This window comes from Bubalus bubalis, chromosome 7, assembly GCF_019923935.1.
Source record: "Bubalus bubalis isolate 160015118507 breed Murrah chromosome 7, NDDB_SH_1, whole genome shotgun sequence".
NCBI lineage: Eukaryota > Metazoa > Chordata > Mammalia > Artiodactyla > Bovidae > Bubalus > Bubalus bubalis.
In genome coordinates this window covers 115,757,564-115,774,261 of record NC_059163.1, presented here as the reverse complement: position 1 = coordinate 115,774,261, position 16,698 = coordinate 115,757,564, and the positions used below count along the sequence as shown (strand labels likewise).

The following is a 16,698-nucleotide window of genomic DNA, read 5'->3' as shown; positions in this document are numbered from 1 at the left end:
GAAAGTTAGTGAATAGTATCAAATGCAAATGAAAGGACAAGTGAAAAATCAGATGCAAAATGGCCATGGGTTTATCAAGGTGGAGCTCGTGAGTCCATGGGTTTATCAAGGTAGAGCTTGTGAGTGGTATGACAAGTGGTTGGAAAAACTTGGATGTCATGATCAACGTTGGCTAGGATGTGAAAGAGTGAATTAGAACATTGCTCGTAATGTGCGAGGAGGGAGGGAGGGATTAATTAAGACTTTGGGATTTATAGACACACAGTGCTATATATAAAATAGATAAACAAGAAGGACCTACAATATAGCACATGGAACTATACTCAATATCTTGTAATTACCTATAATGGAAAAGAACCTGAAAAGAATATAGACATATAACTCTGCTGTACACCTGGAACTAACACAACAAGTACACTTCAATAGAAATTAATAAATAAAATAAAATCATACTTAATGGTGAACAAAGAACATTACCCATAAAATAGTATGAAGTCTCAATATTTAAAAGTTGAGGAGAATTAAGCTGGTAAGACGTGATGGGGAGTCTGAAGATTTAGGAGCCCAAACACTCGTTAGTGACTGGTCTTATACCGTGGTCCTCACTGCGCCCCAGGAACTCATTTTAGCTTTGCCCCTCTCTCCCATCTCTGTCTCTCAGTGGCCATTTCATGTGTGTGTGTGCTCAGGCATTCAGTTGTGTCTGACTCTGTCACCCCACGGACTGTAGCCTACCAGGCTCCTCTGCTCATAGAATTTTTCCAGGCAAGAATACTGGGGTCGGTTGCGGTTTCCTTCTCCAATGGATCTTCCCACCGGAGGGATCGAACCCCGATCTCCTGAATTGCAGGCAGATTCTCTACCGCTAGAGCCACGTGGGTGTCTTCCCCTGTTTTAACCACTGGACTTCACCTTTACTCTCTCATTCTCTGTGGATGTCTTTACCTTACATTTCACAAAGCAAACAAGACAAAATAAGAACCAGCCAGGTGCCTGCTCTCCTTTGCCTGGAAATGTATAGGAAGATGAGCAAATTTCATCAAGGAAGAGATAGGGGAAACAGTATCTTAAAGAGACAGAGAAGTTCAGTCAAGTCCCCAGAAGACAGGGAACTAGTTGCCAAGAGCATGGCAATAGGGCTGTGAGGTTTTTGCTGTACAAGGAGGGATCCAGAGAACAAGTGAGCAGAATGCGCAGGGAAGCCAGTCATGAGCGAATGAGTCTTAGGGGTTGATAAATAGAGAATACGTGGATCAGGCTTCTGGAGGGGATTCAAATTCTCATCATTAAACTTCTTTTGGGGCTTAAAGTAGATGACCACTACAAAAAAGCATTTCCATGAAGGAAGTAAGTCTTAACTGGGAGTTAGAGGTATCTGTATGAGAGTGGGGGTGGGGATGAAAAGAGAAGGAAGGAAGTGGAGAGAAAAGCCTTTTTTGGCCCCTCATCATTAGCAGAGAGGCATTTCTCACTTTGAAAACAAATGCTTCTTTTTCAGGGAGAAGTGGAAAGAACATACACAATACTATTTGTTCATTAAGTGAATGAAAGAGGTATAGGAGGGTCCATAACGAATTACTAAGTGAAAAGAGTGTTTGACAGAACAGTGTGCATGTGTGAGTATATGTGTCAGAGAGAGAGTATGAATGTGAGTGTGTGTGTGAGTATGTGTGTCAGTGTGAATGTGAGTGTGTGTGAGTATGTGTGTCAGAGAGAGAGTATGAATGTGAGTGTGTGTGTGTGAGAGTATGTGTGTCAGAGAGTGTGAATGTTCGTGTGTCAGAGAGTATGTGTGTCAGTGTGAATGTGAGTGTGTGTGTGAGTATGTGTGTCAGAGAGTGTGAATGTGAGTGTGTGTGTGTGAGAGAGTATGTGTGTCAGTGTGAGTGTGTGTGTGTGTGAGTATGTGTGTCAGAGAGAGTGAATGTGAGTGTGTGTGTGAGAGAATGTGTGTCAGTGTGAATGTGTGTGTGTATGTGTGTCAGAGAGAGAGTGTGAATGTGAGTATGTGTGTATGTGTGTCAAGAGAGAGAGTGTGAATGTGAGTGTGTGTGTGTGTGTGTGTGTGTCAGAGAGAGAGAGAGGGCCAGAAGGAGACACACAGATCTCAATGCTAAGCAAGGCTCTCTAGGAGCAGTGGGCATGGAGGAGATTTCAGAGGCTGATCCACGTTTGGTGAGGCCTGAGGCAACCTCGCAAATTAGTTGAAAAACAATATTTGTTTAGGGGACTGCAAACTCCATTAGCTCCACAATACATTTCTCTATACATGATTTCTATAGTTTTCTCTATGCTTAGTGTAGCTGTTCCATAACGAGCCTGGATCATTTTAGAACTAAGAAACCAAAGCAGAAGTTATGTAAATATTTTTAAGGTCAGCCACATTCTCTAATTTACTTACATTAGATTTATTTTGAAGTGATCATTAGAGACAGTTTCTAATTGGAAGGACTGCAGAGCTTACGAGCTTGTGATGTCATTCATGATGTATTTCTAGAAAGGTATCTGCAAAATTCCTAGCTTGAGCTTACCCTTGAATTCTATTTGTTACATAAAGCACCATAGATAAATATCCTGAAACAAGAGAAAATTCAAAGAACTTATCTAATCAGGAAAATCTTATTTTTTTCCTTTAAAAAATGGGCATGAATTGTGTGGATTTTAGTAACCCAATGTAAGTGAGTTTGCATACATTAGGTTAGCTCCTCCCAATAAAAGAGTTGTTGCTGCATTAAGCACTCTTTCTAATAGCGTGAGCTCCACCTCCCTTTCCTGTAATGACGGTCCCTTGGTATCACACTTTAAACTGGAAGGAGCTTCTGTGAAGGGTTTTTTTTAGTAACAGGAAGTGACTGTGTAAGAGAAGTTTGCACGGGCTCACTTTGTCCTCTCAGTCATCAAGGAAGTGCCTTACTGGAAATGATTCAGGGACTCTCCCCGTGCGTTCTTCTCAGTGACCACGCTGCTGAAGGGTGTATTGAGAAAAAGCAGAAGGTTTTCCTTACCTTCACAGAACAGGGACTTCTATGACTCGACGTGGCCCCCAGGCTGACCCCTCTGGGATCAGAAGTATTCCTCTCAATCAGACTGAGGATTTTATTATCCAGCTCCATGCTTTCACACCTGCCCCCGGGGGACATGGGAAAGCCACATTTTACAAAGGTAATTAAAAATTATTATGTTCGTGAATGACATGGAGGTGTTATTTATGTATGATGCCCCCCACCCCTAGAATTTCCAGGTCTCTAATCTCATATTCATTAGTTGCTGCCATTAGAGAACTTTAAAGAGTATTGGAGTTTAAGTTTCACTTACCCGCACATTTATTCTAAGTAATCTAGTAAGATACAAACAAGTTGAGGGATTTTCACAGGCTGATAACAATGACCAGAACTAAACACTCCCAGTAAGGCAGGTGCTTTACATTCATTTTCTTATTCAGTGGGTACAATTCATTACAGTAGTCAGCATTTACCTGCATTTTACGGATGAGCAAACTTGGATTTAGTAACTAACTTACTGATTTATGCAAAGTCAAACTCCAAAACAGTGGCAGGGCCAAGATCACACTCAGATGTGTAGGATTCTATAGCTTGTCTCTTGGCCATTTTTGCTCTATGTCTTCAATGAACTGACAACAAATCCCAAGGATTATTTGCCACCAAATGGAAATATCATATCAGAGTCAAAGGGTATCTGGAAGTTACCTTAAAAAGAAGCTAGTCCAACCTGCAACATTTATCTGAGAACCAGAATGAATTGCTTATATTCCCATGACTATTAACTGATAATGTAAAAATTTAAATCAGATTTTCTGACTCTAGTCCATTTTTCTTTCGGTTGTATCATGCTGACATGATGGAGAAATCTTCTCATTAAAAACATAATTCAAGAGAAAAATGTATTCATTATGTTATTTTTCTTTACATTTGTTTTGTCTTCCTCATCATTTTTCATCCCCTGAAAACAACCCCTTGAATTGGGGTAGGGATTTTTTTCAGGAATACTTCTCAAAGTTGTCTCCAAGTAAAATAAATAGGTGGATGATCTAATCACATGATGTGGCAGAGGTTACTTGGGCTGTCTGTCCAACCCTCTACCTTCTTTGAGAGTGGGTCCCAGGCAGAGGCTTTGACAGCCATGCTTGTTGATACTACTTGACCTCATTTCCTTGGTTATAGCTGATTGGACCAAGAGTAAATAACCGATTCCAGCTTGGCCAGTGAGATTCTCTTCTGTGTGCAGAGGGAGCTAAGAATGAAGCAGCTGGGTAGGGAAATGCAGAACTGTGAGATGGAGAGTCTTCGCAATTTTCTAGTCTTGAATCAACCCTAAGCCATGACTGCCTTCCTACCCTTATATTCTGCTAATTACCCCATATCTTTTATAATGAATTATTTTTCTTTTCTTAAGCTAGATTTTCGGTGTCTGTTATTTGTATTAGGAAAAAAATCTCTGAATAATACACCTCAACCCTCATATTTCTATTTATTCTTTCCTCGAGCTGTGGAATATCTGTGCTTCATGGCCCACATGTGATGTCACCATATAGAACTACTGGGTGTAACCCTTCATGGCCCCAAAGCTTATATACGTGTAGTATCAAGTTTGTTAGCCTATGCCCAGCGTTTCCTGCAATCCTCTAAGTGTCTCAAAATTCCTTTAATATGTGCCCCAAATCCTTCAGGTTAATTAGATTACCAATTAATTAATTAGTCCAATGGAATTGGACTAGACTGATTGTTAAGCCTCTGAGGCAGCTTTCCTGACCTATTCTGAACCAGACTTGCCTGCCAAGAGGTCACAACACTTTCTGGTGTTACATTCCTTTGTGACAAACATGTTATTGAGCCCAAATCCCAGAGGGGATCATTTTGATATGACCCTCTGTGACCTCCAAGACCCCAAATGACCAGCTCCTGTGCTCCGTTTCTGAGCTCGTATCATCCACTTCCCTCCGCCTTGCCTTTCTAGGCACGCTTAGCCCATCACAGAACACGCCAGTGTGCTTCCCACCCAGGAGCTCGGTGTCTGCACTTTCCTCCACACGTCTTGCTTCCCCCATGCCCTTCAGAGTCTGTCTCAAATGTTACTTTATTAAGAAAACCTCTGCTGATGAACTTATTTAAAATGGCTTTTCATACCCATTACTACTGGCCTTTAATTCTAATTTTCTCCTTATAATTTTTTATGATCTTGATTTCTTATTTGTTTACTGTTCTCCCCAGACCCCATACAGGCTTAATATATGTCCCATGAAAGAAGGGCATTTGTCTGCTTTTATTTGTTGCCCTGTTTCTTGGCACATAGAATGACCTCTCTCCATAAATATTTGCTCTTGAATAAATATGACTGTGTGATGAAGTTAAATTCAAAATATTAACTCAAATCTAACAGTAAATTAGATGCTTATTTAAAATGTATGCAAATAACCTCAAAGAACTGATAAAGTTGGGACACAAAGGAAGCATTAACAGAGGCTCTAAAACTCTGCTTTCCTCTCTAGTTCACTAAATAATTGCATGCAACAAAGTTATAGTCTTAATATGACATTATGACCCAAGATTTGGAGTAGAGTAAAAAGAAGGAGCCACCTAAAAGGCCATCACTACCAAACTTTTAAACACAAACAGAACAAAGCCTTCAAAACTTTGCAGTAGTTTCACTGGGTATGTATTATCCTCACCCGGGATCCGTTCACTGATTCTGTAATACTTAGCTGATTAGGTCAGGAGTATGGCTCCAGATGTCTTTGCTCAGGGCCCCACCCCTTAATCATCCTGATTTTTCAATTAAACTTGAGCCTTAGTGAAGTTAAATACTTTTCTTAAGGTCACTTGACTTGTAAGGGGCAGGATAAGAATGTGTTCTGAGACCCATGACTTTTTAATCTACTTTTGAGTGGCTAGTGAATTGCCGCTACAGCAGGACTATAGGGGACTGTGTTATTCCCAAATAACCGGGCTCAGGTTTTCCACTGTGAGGGGCATTTCTGCTTCAGTTCCAAAGAAAACAACCTATCATTGCCCACACTGAAAGTCAGCTGAGTTACAGAGTCAGATATCAGGAGAGGCTTGGGAGACAAGCTATGAGGACCACTTGCTTCACCGATGGCCTTTTAGGTGGCTCCTTGTTTTTCTCAGTTGGGAACTATAGATTAGGGTCCAGGATGAGATGCAGGGGTCCATGAGTCACCCCAAGTCAAATTAAGTACAAAACTATATTATATCTGTTATATGTTCAATGTCTCTTTCTGAAGAAAGGGTCAAAATCCTTTTGACCTTCCTAAAAAGGTCAAAGAATGTGCAAACTACCGCACAATTGCACTCATCTCACACGCTAGTAAAGTAATGCTCAAAATTCTCCAAGCCAGGCTTCAGCAATATGTGAACTATGAACTTCCTGATGTTCAAGCTGGTTTTAGAAAAGGCAGAGGAACCAGAGATCAAATTGCCAACATCCGCTGGATCATGGAAAAAGCAAGAGAGTTCCAGAAAAACATCTATTTCTGCTTTATTAACTATGCCAAAGCCTTTGACTGTGTGGATCACAACAAATTGTGGAGAATTCTTCAAGAAACAGGGATACCAGACCACCTGACTTGCTTCCTGAGAAATCTGTATGTAGGTCAAGAAGCAACAGTTAGAACTGGACATGGAATAACAGACTGGTTCCAAATAGGAAAAGGAGTTCGTCAAGGCTGTATATTGTCACCCTGCTTATTTAACTTATATGCAGAGCACATCATGAGAAATGCTGGGCTGGAGGAAGCACAAGCTGGAATCAAGATTTCGGGGAGAAATATCAATAACATTAGATATGCAGATGATACCACTCTTATGGCAGAAAGTGAAGAAGAACTAAAGAACCTCTTGATGAAAGTGAAAGAGGAGAGTGAAAAAGTTGGCTTAAAACTCAACATTCATAAAACTAAAATCATGGCATCCGGTCTCATCACTTCATGGCAAATAGATGGGGAAACAATGGAAACAGGGAGAGACTACTTTTTTGGGCTCCAAAATCGCTGCAGATGGTGACTACAGCCATGAAATTAAAAGACACTTGCTCCTTGAAAGAAAAACTATGACCAACCTAGACAGCATATTGAAAAGCAGAGACGTCACTTTGTCAACAAAGGCCCATCTAGTCAAGGCTATGGTTTTTTCCAGTAGTCATGTATGGATGTGAGAGTTGGACTATAAAGAAAGCTGAGCACCAAAGAATCGATGCTTTTGAACTCTGGTGTTGGAGAAGACTGTTGAGAGTCCCTTGGACTACAAGGAGATCCAACCAGACCACCCGAAAGGAGATCAATCCTGAGTGTTCATTGGAAGGACTGATGCTGAAGCTGAAGCTCCAATACTTTGGCCACCTGATGCGAAGAAGTGACTCATTTGAAAAAACCCTGATGCTGGGAAAGATTGAGGGCAGGGGGAGAAGGGGACAACAGAGGATGAGATGGTTGGATGGCATCACCGACTCAATGGACATGGGTTTGGGTGAACTCTGGGAGTTCATGATGGACAGGGAGGCCTGGCGTGCTGCGGTTCATGGGGTCGCAGAGTTGGACATGACTGAGTGAATGAACTGAACTGAACTGAACTGAAAAAGGCAATAATCACTGACCCATTTTAAGTTATCACCATGAGCGGCCAGTTTAAATTCAAATCTTACTGTGGCTTTCTTTGTCTAAGAGTACACTTTGATTGAAAAAAATGTATTTTTTTAACCATGGAAAAACTATGAAAATTTTAAAAAATGACCCCTTGAATTAAATACTATTAAGTAAATCTTTATTTGAGGTGCCCTCCTTGTGACATTTCAAGTGAACAGAGAATTACAGAGGCAGTATTCTTGGGCTAAGAGTTTTCCAAGTTGATGGTGACAAGGAAGTCTAGTAAATCCCTGTTAGACCCTTTGCTTACTCACTGCTTGCTTTCAGCTTAAATGGATATAAACTTCCTGTGTTACTGTTGTTCCTTCTTACCTGTCACTCAAAGAATAAATCAGTCTAGAAAGTTAATAGAAATGATATTAATATGAATTATTTTTTACCTATGGGATATTAGGTTAGGCCAATGTGACTATGAAGCTTATTTTACAAATAGTTTTCCCTAATTTATGTATGATTTCTGAACTCTTTTTCCCCTAGACTACAATTGAGAGGTAATAATCTGCCAAGTAACCCAGCAATTGGAGGAATCAGAGAAAGAGGTGTATCAGAGATCATATATTTGGAGCCCTCAGACTTTTATTACACATTCAAGGGTCTTCAGTGCAAATGCCTCCCCAAAAAATTATCTGATAAAGTGAAGTCTTTTTATGCCATTGTTTAATAGGCTCATTCAAGGATTATTTAATTATTTAAATTCTACTATTTGATTAGAGCCAAGACATTGTTAATTTGTAGAATCGATAGAAAAGAATCTCAAGTTTATGGCTTACTGCCTCTTAGGGCATTACCATTTTTGTATCTAGTCTAGCATCTTATTCTAACATTCCTTTATTAAATTGCCTGTAAATCCCCAACTCTTCAAATGTTCTTTGAATGGAAACCTCATTAATGAGCTGAATTAAAACTGTGGACATATGTTCATTTTATATTGTAGAACAGTCATGGTTTTAACTCTGTGCCTTGTACATTAGCAACGCTGGATATCTATACTTTAAACCATGGAATGTCCAGTCACCGAAAGTGACTGCTGGGGAGCACACAGCCCCAAAGCCCCAGACTTGGTTTTTATGGTTACATGCTATAGTTGCCTCATTAGTATATGCAAGAAGTACAAACTCCTAAGGAAAACAAGTACACTCAACAGAGAAAACGGAAGCCACAATCTTGGAAATAACCTGAAGATCATTTAATTTCTCTCTTGCATTTGGAAGACAGAGAAATGAGACTCAGAGGGGTTAAGTGGCAGATAGCAATGCCAAGGCAAGAATTAAGGACTCTAGTGTTCTTTTCCCCTCAAATGTCCACATTTCCTCCCAGCCTGCCACCAAGGTCGCATGTTATGCTTTGATCTTAAATCATAAGCCAAGTCTTTTTAGGGAAGATTCTGAAGAACAAAGCATATTTTCAAATATAAGACAAGGATCAATCAATAGCATGTTCTTCTATAATGGAAGTTTCCAGATGTTCAAAGACCAGGACTGCACCTCTGGAGACACAGAATGAGCAGTGTTGTCTGAAATACTACGATCAAGCCATGACTTTTAGGTTTTACTTTTTGTTACTGTGATTAGTAGTCTGAGCGTGCTCCTGGCTATTGGTGGGAGGAAGAAATTACTCAATAAAGAAATTACTCTGTGTAAATGTGTTTTAGATCCAGAAGGCATGGCATCTGAATTATTTTAGTGATTGGGAGCTCTAACAGTTGTGTGGCTTAAGGAGGTAATAGAAGAGAAAAGGTCTGCTCACAAAATTTTCAAAGTAGCATTGGCTTCGGGCAAGAATGAATATTTCAAGAGTTTAACCCAAGGTTATGTAGCTTAATAATTTTAAAAAGTGTCTAAATGTGGTCTTCGCATGTCTGAAAAGAGAGCCTAGAGAATGGCGATATTGCTTATACACATGAACTCTGTGACTGCCCTCAGCCTGCATACCTGTCTATTGCACCGCTGCTTTTGTGATGTGCCAAGTCGCTGAGCTGATGCCACAGCCCTCTGCCAAAACTCTTGCGGCGGTGCTCTGGCGGAGCGCGCGGGCAGCGGCGCCAGATTGGACCAAGATAAAGTGCGGCTGCAGGTGCTGTTCAGACCGCGAAAGGTTACAGGTGAGCACAGTTCTGGAGAAACCACATCCTCTTACAACTATCCTGCGGCGATGAGATTTGGCCTTCTTACTGGGACTGCTCTGAGCAAGTGAAACATTCTCGTTCACAAGGGCAGAGTGACAGGCTGAGACAGGATACAGCATCGATGTCTATACACTGTTTCGATAAGAGATACTGTGATACATGCAAGCCTTGGCATTTTTTTCTGGCTAAATGTTAGCCATGGTGCAGTTCTCACCTTAAGTATGAGAGGGTGACATAAAATGTTCTAACTATGTATTTCCATAGCAACCTGCATTTGCTACATTAGGCTGCTAATTACACTTGATTGTAATTGCGCGTTTGCTCTTTTAGACTAGAAACCCTGAAGGCAGGCACGCGTTTAGCTTGCTGATATCACTGCGCCTCCAGAGCCTCACAATGATCATTAAATGTTTGACAAGAGAACAAGTAGTCAGGAACAACTAGGACTGAGGTCAACAAGGATACCAGGGAATCCTGAAGGCGGGGTTGCTTGGAATACAACGTCATGGGTGGGTTGCTCATCAGTTCTCTCTAGATGCCTTCTCTCCACGGAGTCCATGTGATTTCTTCCCTCCTCATCTCAGTACTTCTGCTTGTGGGAGAAGGAGCTGAGGAAGTCCTAACAGCTATGAAGACCATAAAAGGAGACCTTTCTGCTGCAAGCCATAGAGCTTTAGGCATCAGCAAGCAGGGTGCATGCGTGCTAACATGCTTCAGTCGTGTTCAAGTCTTTGCCACCCTAGGGACTGTAGCCTGCCAGGCTCCTCTGTCCATGGGATTCTCCAGGCAAGAATACTGGAGTGGTTGCCATGCCCTCCTCCAGGGGATCTTTCCAACCCAGGGATCAAACCCATGTCTTACATCTCCTGCACTGGCAGATGGGTTCTTTTTGGCTTCCCTGGTGGCTCAGATGGTAAAGCCACCTGAAAAAAGGGAGACTCTGGCTTAATCCCTGGGTTGAGAAGATCCCCTGGAGAAGGGAATGGCAACCCACTCCAGCATTCTTGCCTGGAGAATCCCATGGACAGAGGAGTCTGGAGGGCTACAGTCTGTGGGGTTGCACAGAGTGGGGCATGACTGAGTGACTAACACACACAGTGCCACCTGGGAAGCCCCAGCAAACAGGGTCCTGGAGGGATTTCAGAGCTGAGGGGTCCTTCCCAGTTCCCTGGAATCAAACTGTAGTCAGGTAGATGCTTGAGAAGTATAAATAAGGATAAAATCTTGTCCAAGAGCAAGTAGTAAGCATGATTCTCTCCTCTCCTAACAAGCTCTGAGTTTTTAAGAGAAAAATGACCCCGTTTTTAGATCTTAGATTTGCTGGATAGGCTGACATTGGAATACCAGAGTTTGTTACGATGTGAGTTTCTCTATAGGGACAGCAGAAGAGCAAAGAAGTCATCCAAATATTGCTATGCTACCATTTATTACAGGGTTGAAAATACACAACCCTCTAACCGGCCTACAGGAAGGACGTAGCTTGAGAATCTTATGGGTCAATAGGAGTAGATTCCATGGTTTTTGTTATTCTTGTTGTTTTAATATGGCATACTACCATCAAGGTTGTTTTTTATTTATATAAAATTCCATTCTTTTGAAGAAGCAGAGAGTATAAAAAGTGAATACTCTTATTAAAGATTCAGGAGATAGGAAACATAATTCTCAACCAGCATTGTAAATAAGTTAAACCTCTGTTTTTATGTCAAGAAAACCTTGGCACTTACTCTAACATTTGTATCATGTGGTTAGTGCTTTTGTACACTGTCTGCAGAGGAAATATGCTCATATTGATTTAATGAAAACAAAATTGAACATGTAGAGCAAAATTATAAATTTTATTGTGAATGTGGAACAAGGCAGAGTATGCCACCCCAAAATATGTCACTTCAGCATAAGGATTATTTTGAACAAAAGATACTTGAAAAACAGCAGAAACAAAAAATCATTCTGATCTCCCCTCTTTCTTCCTGCAAACAGGAGATAAAATTAGCTTGTGAAAGATGCCCTCCCTATACTAGGAAGAAAGAAGCATGTTTATTATCAAGGATGGGAAATTAAGAAGAGGAATCCATATGAACAGACCTCATTAAAATAATTCTTATCTTCCTTTAGCCTCTTCATAAGTTACAGTTACTTTCCCACAATTGTCTTTCTCTGATCAGTTTAGTACAAAAGTATTTAGATTTTGCCACTTCTTCAGGTCTTCATTTCCCAAGAGGGCTCCCATGTCACAGAAAATTTGTGAGCTTATCTCCTATTAAGCTGTTTTTTTTTTACAGAGCCCAGACAAAAATTTTCCTCCTCTACACTGTTCTTGGAAATAAGCATTTCAGCAGGAACATTATATATTTTATAATTGTGTCTATATCAAAAAAGCAAAGTAGAAAATTAGAGCAGGTTATATTCATATGAATATAATCATATTTTGGTGTCAACTATAATTTTCCTTTAATTTATCAAAATGTATTGCTCAGATCTGTACATAATACCAAGTTATGACATTCTCTAGGAAGATTCGGAGAAGGCAATGGCACCTCACTCCAGTACTCTTGCCTGGAAAATCCCATGGATGGGGGAGCCTGGTAGGCTGTAGTACATGGGGTCACTAAGAGTCGGACATGACTGAGCGACTTCCCTTTCACTTTTCACTTTCATGCATTGGAAAAGGAAATGGCAACCCACTCCAGTGTTCTTGCCTGGAGAATCCCAGGGACGAGGGAGCCTGGTGGGCTGCTGTCTATGGGGTCACACACAGTCGGACACAACTGAAGTGACTTAGCAGCTAGGAGGATTGGAAGACTAAATTTTAAGTCATGTCCAATAATTATAATATTTTCCTCAGTGTCACATTGCTATTTAATATTGACTGTGTGGATTTAGGTAAAAATATCATTAAATAAAACAATATGATCTTAAAATTATTCTCTAAAATCTATATTGTTTAAGTTGAATTTCATTGGGACAAATATTTGAAAGGACTTTTTTCTTAAGGAACAGCCATTGGCAAAAAAAATTTTATTCAAATTATTTTAAATTATTGCAAAGGAGGTGAGAAAGTGATACTTCTAATAACTGTATCTGAAGTATTGAATAATTTAGACACCATATTCTTGAGAGCTATATAAAATTTTTATGATAAGAGAAATAGTTTACCTTTCTATTTGATTGTTCTTAAGTAATATTTATTTAAACTCTATCGGTTTAAATGTGGATTTTTTACACCTGTGTTGGAGTTTCAAGACGTGACTACAGTTCTTGATTTTAATTCACCAGCAGTTTTGAAGTTTGCGGCAGCACATATGAAGTGCCAAGTGAAGACCTCCCAGTGGGGCAGTTTCCAAGCTGAATCCACACTGGATTCATCTACAGATGGTGAGGAAATAATGGAATAAATTATGCAGACATTTCTTCTGCATGAAATTTTGGGGAGATTTTGAATTCGCTAACAGCTTTACCAAAAGTCACAAACTACCATATGACAATTTGATGTCTTATCTTGTGATCACATGTCCCAATTCTTTTGTTTAGCTGATAAAATGGAAGCCACTTTTTTTTTTGTTGGATTGTTTGCATTAGTTTTGTTAGAGGTGGCACACAATACATGGAAATCATGATGAGTTATTAGTATGTGTACAGTTGTTTAGTGGCTAAGTTGTGTCAGATTCCTTTGCGACTCTATGAATTCCAGTCTGCCGGGGTCCTCTGTCCATGAAATTTCCCAGGCAAGATTACTGGAGTGGATTGCCATTTCCTTCTCCAGGGGATCTTCCCGACCCATGGATTGAACCCACATCTCCTGTATTGACAGGTGAGTTCTTTACCACTGAGCCACCAGGGAAGCTCATGTGCAGAGTAAAGCCTACATATTTAAAGAGAACTGCTTCTGAAAACTTTACACGGAGATACGAATAGGTTCGTTTGTGGCTGGAAACATTGGATTGTGTTGATGAAATGGTGCCTCTAGAGGGCAGTCTGCATTCAGTTCAGGTAGAAACTATAGTTTTCTGATGTTGCCCACATTTTCTGTTGATATTAACTTTGAATTTTGAGTTCAGGAGAGAGAAATGTGTGGTGTGCACATTTGTACCAATTGTAGTTTGCTTCCTTTTTTTTAAACTGAATTTAAAATTTAAAAATAATTTTTAATTATTTTTTAATATGTTTTTAAACTTTGCAGTCATTGTTTAACATTTATATAATAGACTTACACAAAGTAGCTTTCCTCCTATAGTGGTACATAAGTTTTGTTAATTATTGCAATGATCTATATTCCTTCCTTCCTTCCTGTATTTCTTTCTTTCTTTCACAATGTTCATATGCAGGTGAAAATGATGAGCCTAGAATTTCTTTTTGTGCCAGAATTAGGAAATATTAAAGAACTGGTTAGATCTGGGACAATTTCAGCATCAAAGTAAGTAATAATAAAATGCATTGTAACTCATTAAATAAAATAGGATTGGTTAATGTATACTGATAAAAATTTAGAAATAGACATAAATAGGGACAGAAGAAATCTTTTCTTTACATTAGAATAGTGACTAATAAATGTAGAAGAAATTATGGTATTAAAAAATCACTATTTGGCAGCCAGCACAGTATAATTTAAATAGAAATCTCAATGGATGCTAAAACTCGTGCCTGAAATTTTGATGAGGAATGGGATCTTTACATAATTTCACAGCATCTCCCTCCCCCAGTACTTAGTGAATACTAAAAGAAATACTGAAGAATAACTACATTGGAGAATCTTGGCAGATTCCACCTTAATGAAATGATCAAGATTAAAATCACCTGTAGTGAGAAAAACCCAGACATCTGATAAGATGCCTTCAGAAACACAACTTCACATTGTGGTATTCCTGCTGAAAATGTGTAAACTGTCAGGTCAAGAAAATTAAGCAAAGACTGGGGAGCTGTTCCAGATTGAAAGAGGCTAAAAATCATGAAAGACTACATGCAGTCTCTGATCCTGGGTTCTATCCTTCTTTTTTCCTAGGAAGGACACGAACAGAATAATTGGCAGAACATTGAATGACCGAGTATTAGATGGTAGTATTTTAGCAGTGTTCATTTTCTGATTTTGATGTGAAGGGGATCAGAATACACCACCCTAAAAACACACTACTTTGATACGAGGATTGTTATGATCTCCCTGAAAGCAGGGTATCGATTTCCTTTTGTGAAGGTAGCATAAATTTGGTCCTTTTTCTGTACCAGGATGAGAAGAACAACTCATCTCTGGAGATGAAGCACCAGCAGGCACAATGAGTCTGCGTAAATAAACCTTATATAAAATACTCCATTCATCTCCTAGTTACTGCCCTACAATTTATTGTCCCCCAAAGCCAAACCTTATGTTATTTGCTAAGAAGGGTACAGAACTTCCTGAGTCTGTTTCTTTGAATTTCATTTCTTTTCTGTGAACTCTCATGCAAATAAAAATATTAATGTGTGTATTCCTTTTCTTCTGTTAGTCAGTCTTTGTCAGCTAAATCAGCAGGCCCCCTGACACTGACCCTGAGAGAGTAAAGACAGTTTTTTCTTTCCTGCGCTTACATGGGAGAATGTCCTTGGTTGTAGGAGATGCACACTAAACAATCTAGTAGTAATTTATTTCTGAGTAATTCAGTAAAAATATAAAATGTTGTTATATTTAGAAATTTTTGAGAGTTTGAAATTAAAGTAAAAATACATAAATATTAAGCCTAAAAAATCTGATTTGACACGTTATCTTATATTCAATACAGAAATCATCTTATGAAAATGAAATTAGCATTTCATTATGGTACAAAAACTAAGACACAGGCCGATAAATCTCTGAGATTTGCAAAATTAGTGCTAGCCAGAACAGAGCAAAGATGATTTAATGTTTTGCTTTGCTTTTCTAAAAGAATGTGGAAGAGAGTTTGTGTGAATCAAATGACTTTGATATTCTCTTCTAGCCCAAGGATTCCAAAAATTAAATGAGCTATTTTCATCATAATATTTAAAGCCCAGATAGGAAAATACACAGCATAAGCTAACAGAACCCCCAAATCTTGAATGTCTTCATCTTTACTCTGTAATATCTGACATTTCATATCCCTGTGGACTTCTCATAATAAACTTATTGAAAATTGTTCAAATACTCAGATTGTAGAAGACTGCTTTTGGAGACATAGGTTAATGCCAAAATTGATTACCAGGTGACTCAGGGATAAAGAATTTGCCTGCCAATGCAGGAGATGCAGTTCAGTCCCTGGGTCCGGGAGTGCCCTAGAGGAGGAAATGCCAACCTCCTCCAGTATTCTTGCCTGGGAAATCCCATGGACCGAGGAGCCTGGTGGGCTACAGTCCATAGGGCTGCAAAGAGCTGGACATGACTGAACATGATTCACACTGTGTGCAACAGAACAAAAGCTCAAACTCAGAAAGGCTTTTTTCTCATTTAAGTCAACAATTATTTCTTTAAAAATTTCTTTATGTAGTAAAGTCCATTAACTTTCCAAAGCCTATGTCCTCATGATTTTGAATGAGATTCCAAAAGAAAGAAATGTGCATAAAAGATTTTTATTCTTTTATTAACTACATTTTAAAAGCACAATGATATGACTTTGAGCATTGAAGAATATCACAGGGATTTAAAATGGATTTTTATCACAGCATTATTTTTAGATACAAAACCTATAAAATAATGCTACTGTTGACCTTGTCTATTTCTGATTATAGAGAATGGATGGGAAAAAGAAACACTGGCTTCTCTTTGTTACAAAACATCAAACCATTGTATTCAGTGGAAATTATCAAGGGTCATGATAATGTGAGAAACCAGTAAAGTGAAACAGTTATTTGGTATAAAACTGTTTTTTGTTCTTCAAAAGTCTTTACAGGGTTGACATAAAAATAACTCAGGTGCTTG

General features: G+C 39.3%; 1 protein-coding gene across 8 annotated transcripts in view; it reads right to left on the bottom strand.

Annotated features, from left to right (window-relative positions):
• The window catches only part of TNIP3 (TNFAIP3 interacting protein 3), a 113,891-nt gene that overhangs the window by 57,374 nt on the left and 39,819 nt on the right, over positions 1-16,698 (bottom strand). For 6 of the 8 annotated variants that reach the window (XM_044946270.1, XM_044946262.1, XM_044946267.1 and 3 more), the window contains exon 3: positions 3,006-3,123. The exons of the other annotated variants lie outside the window; for them this stretch is intronic. In XM_044946270.1, the coding sequence (XP_044802205.1) occupies positions 3,006-3,123 (118 nt within the window). The remainder of the gene's footprint in view (positions 1-3,005; positions 3,124-16,698) is intronic. 8 annotated transcript variants of the gene reach the window in all.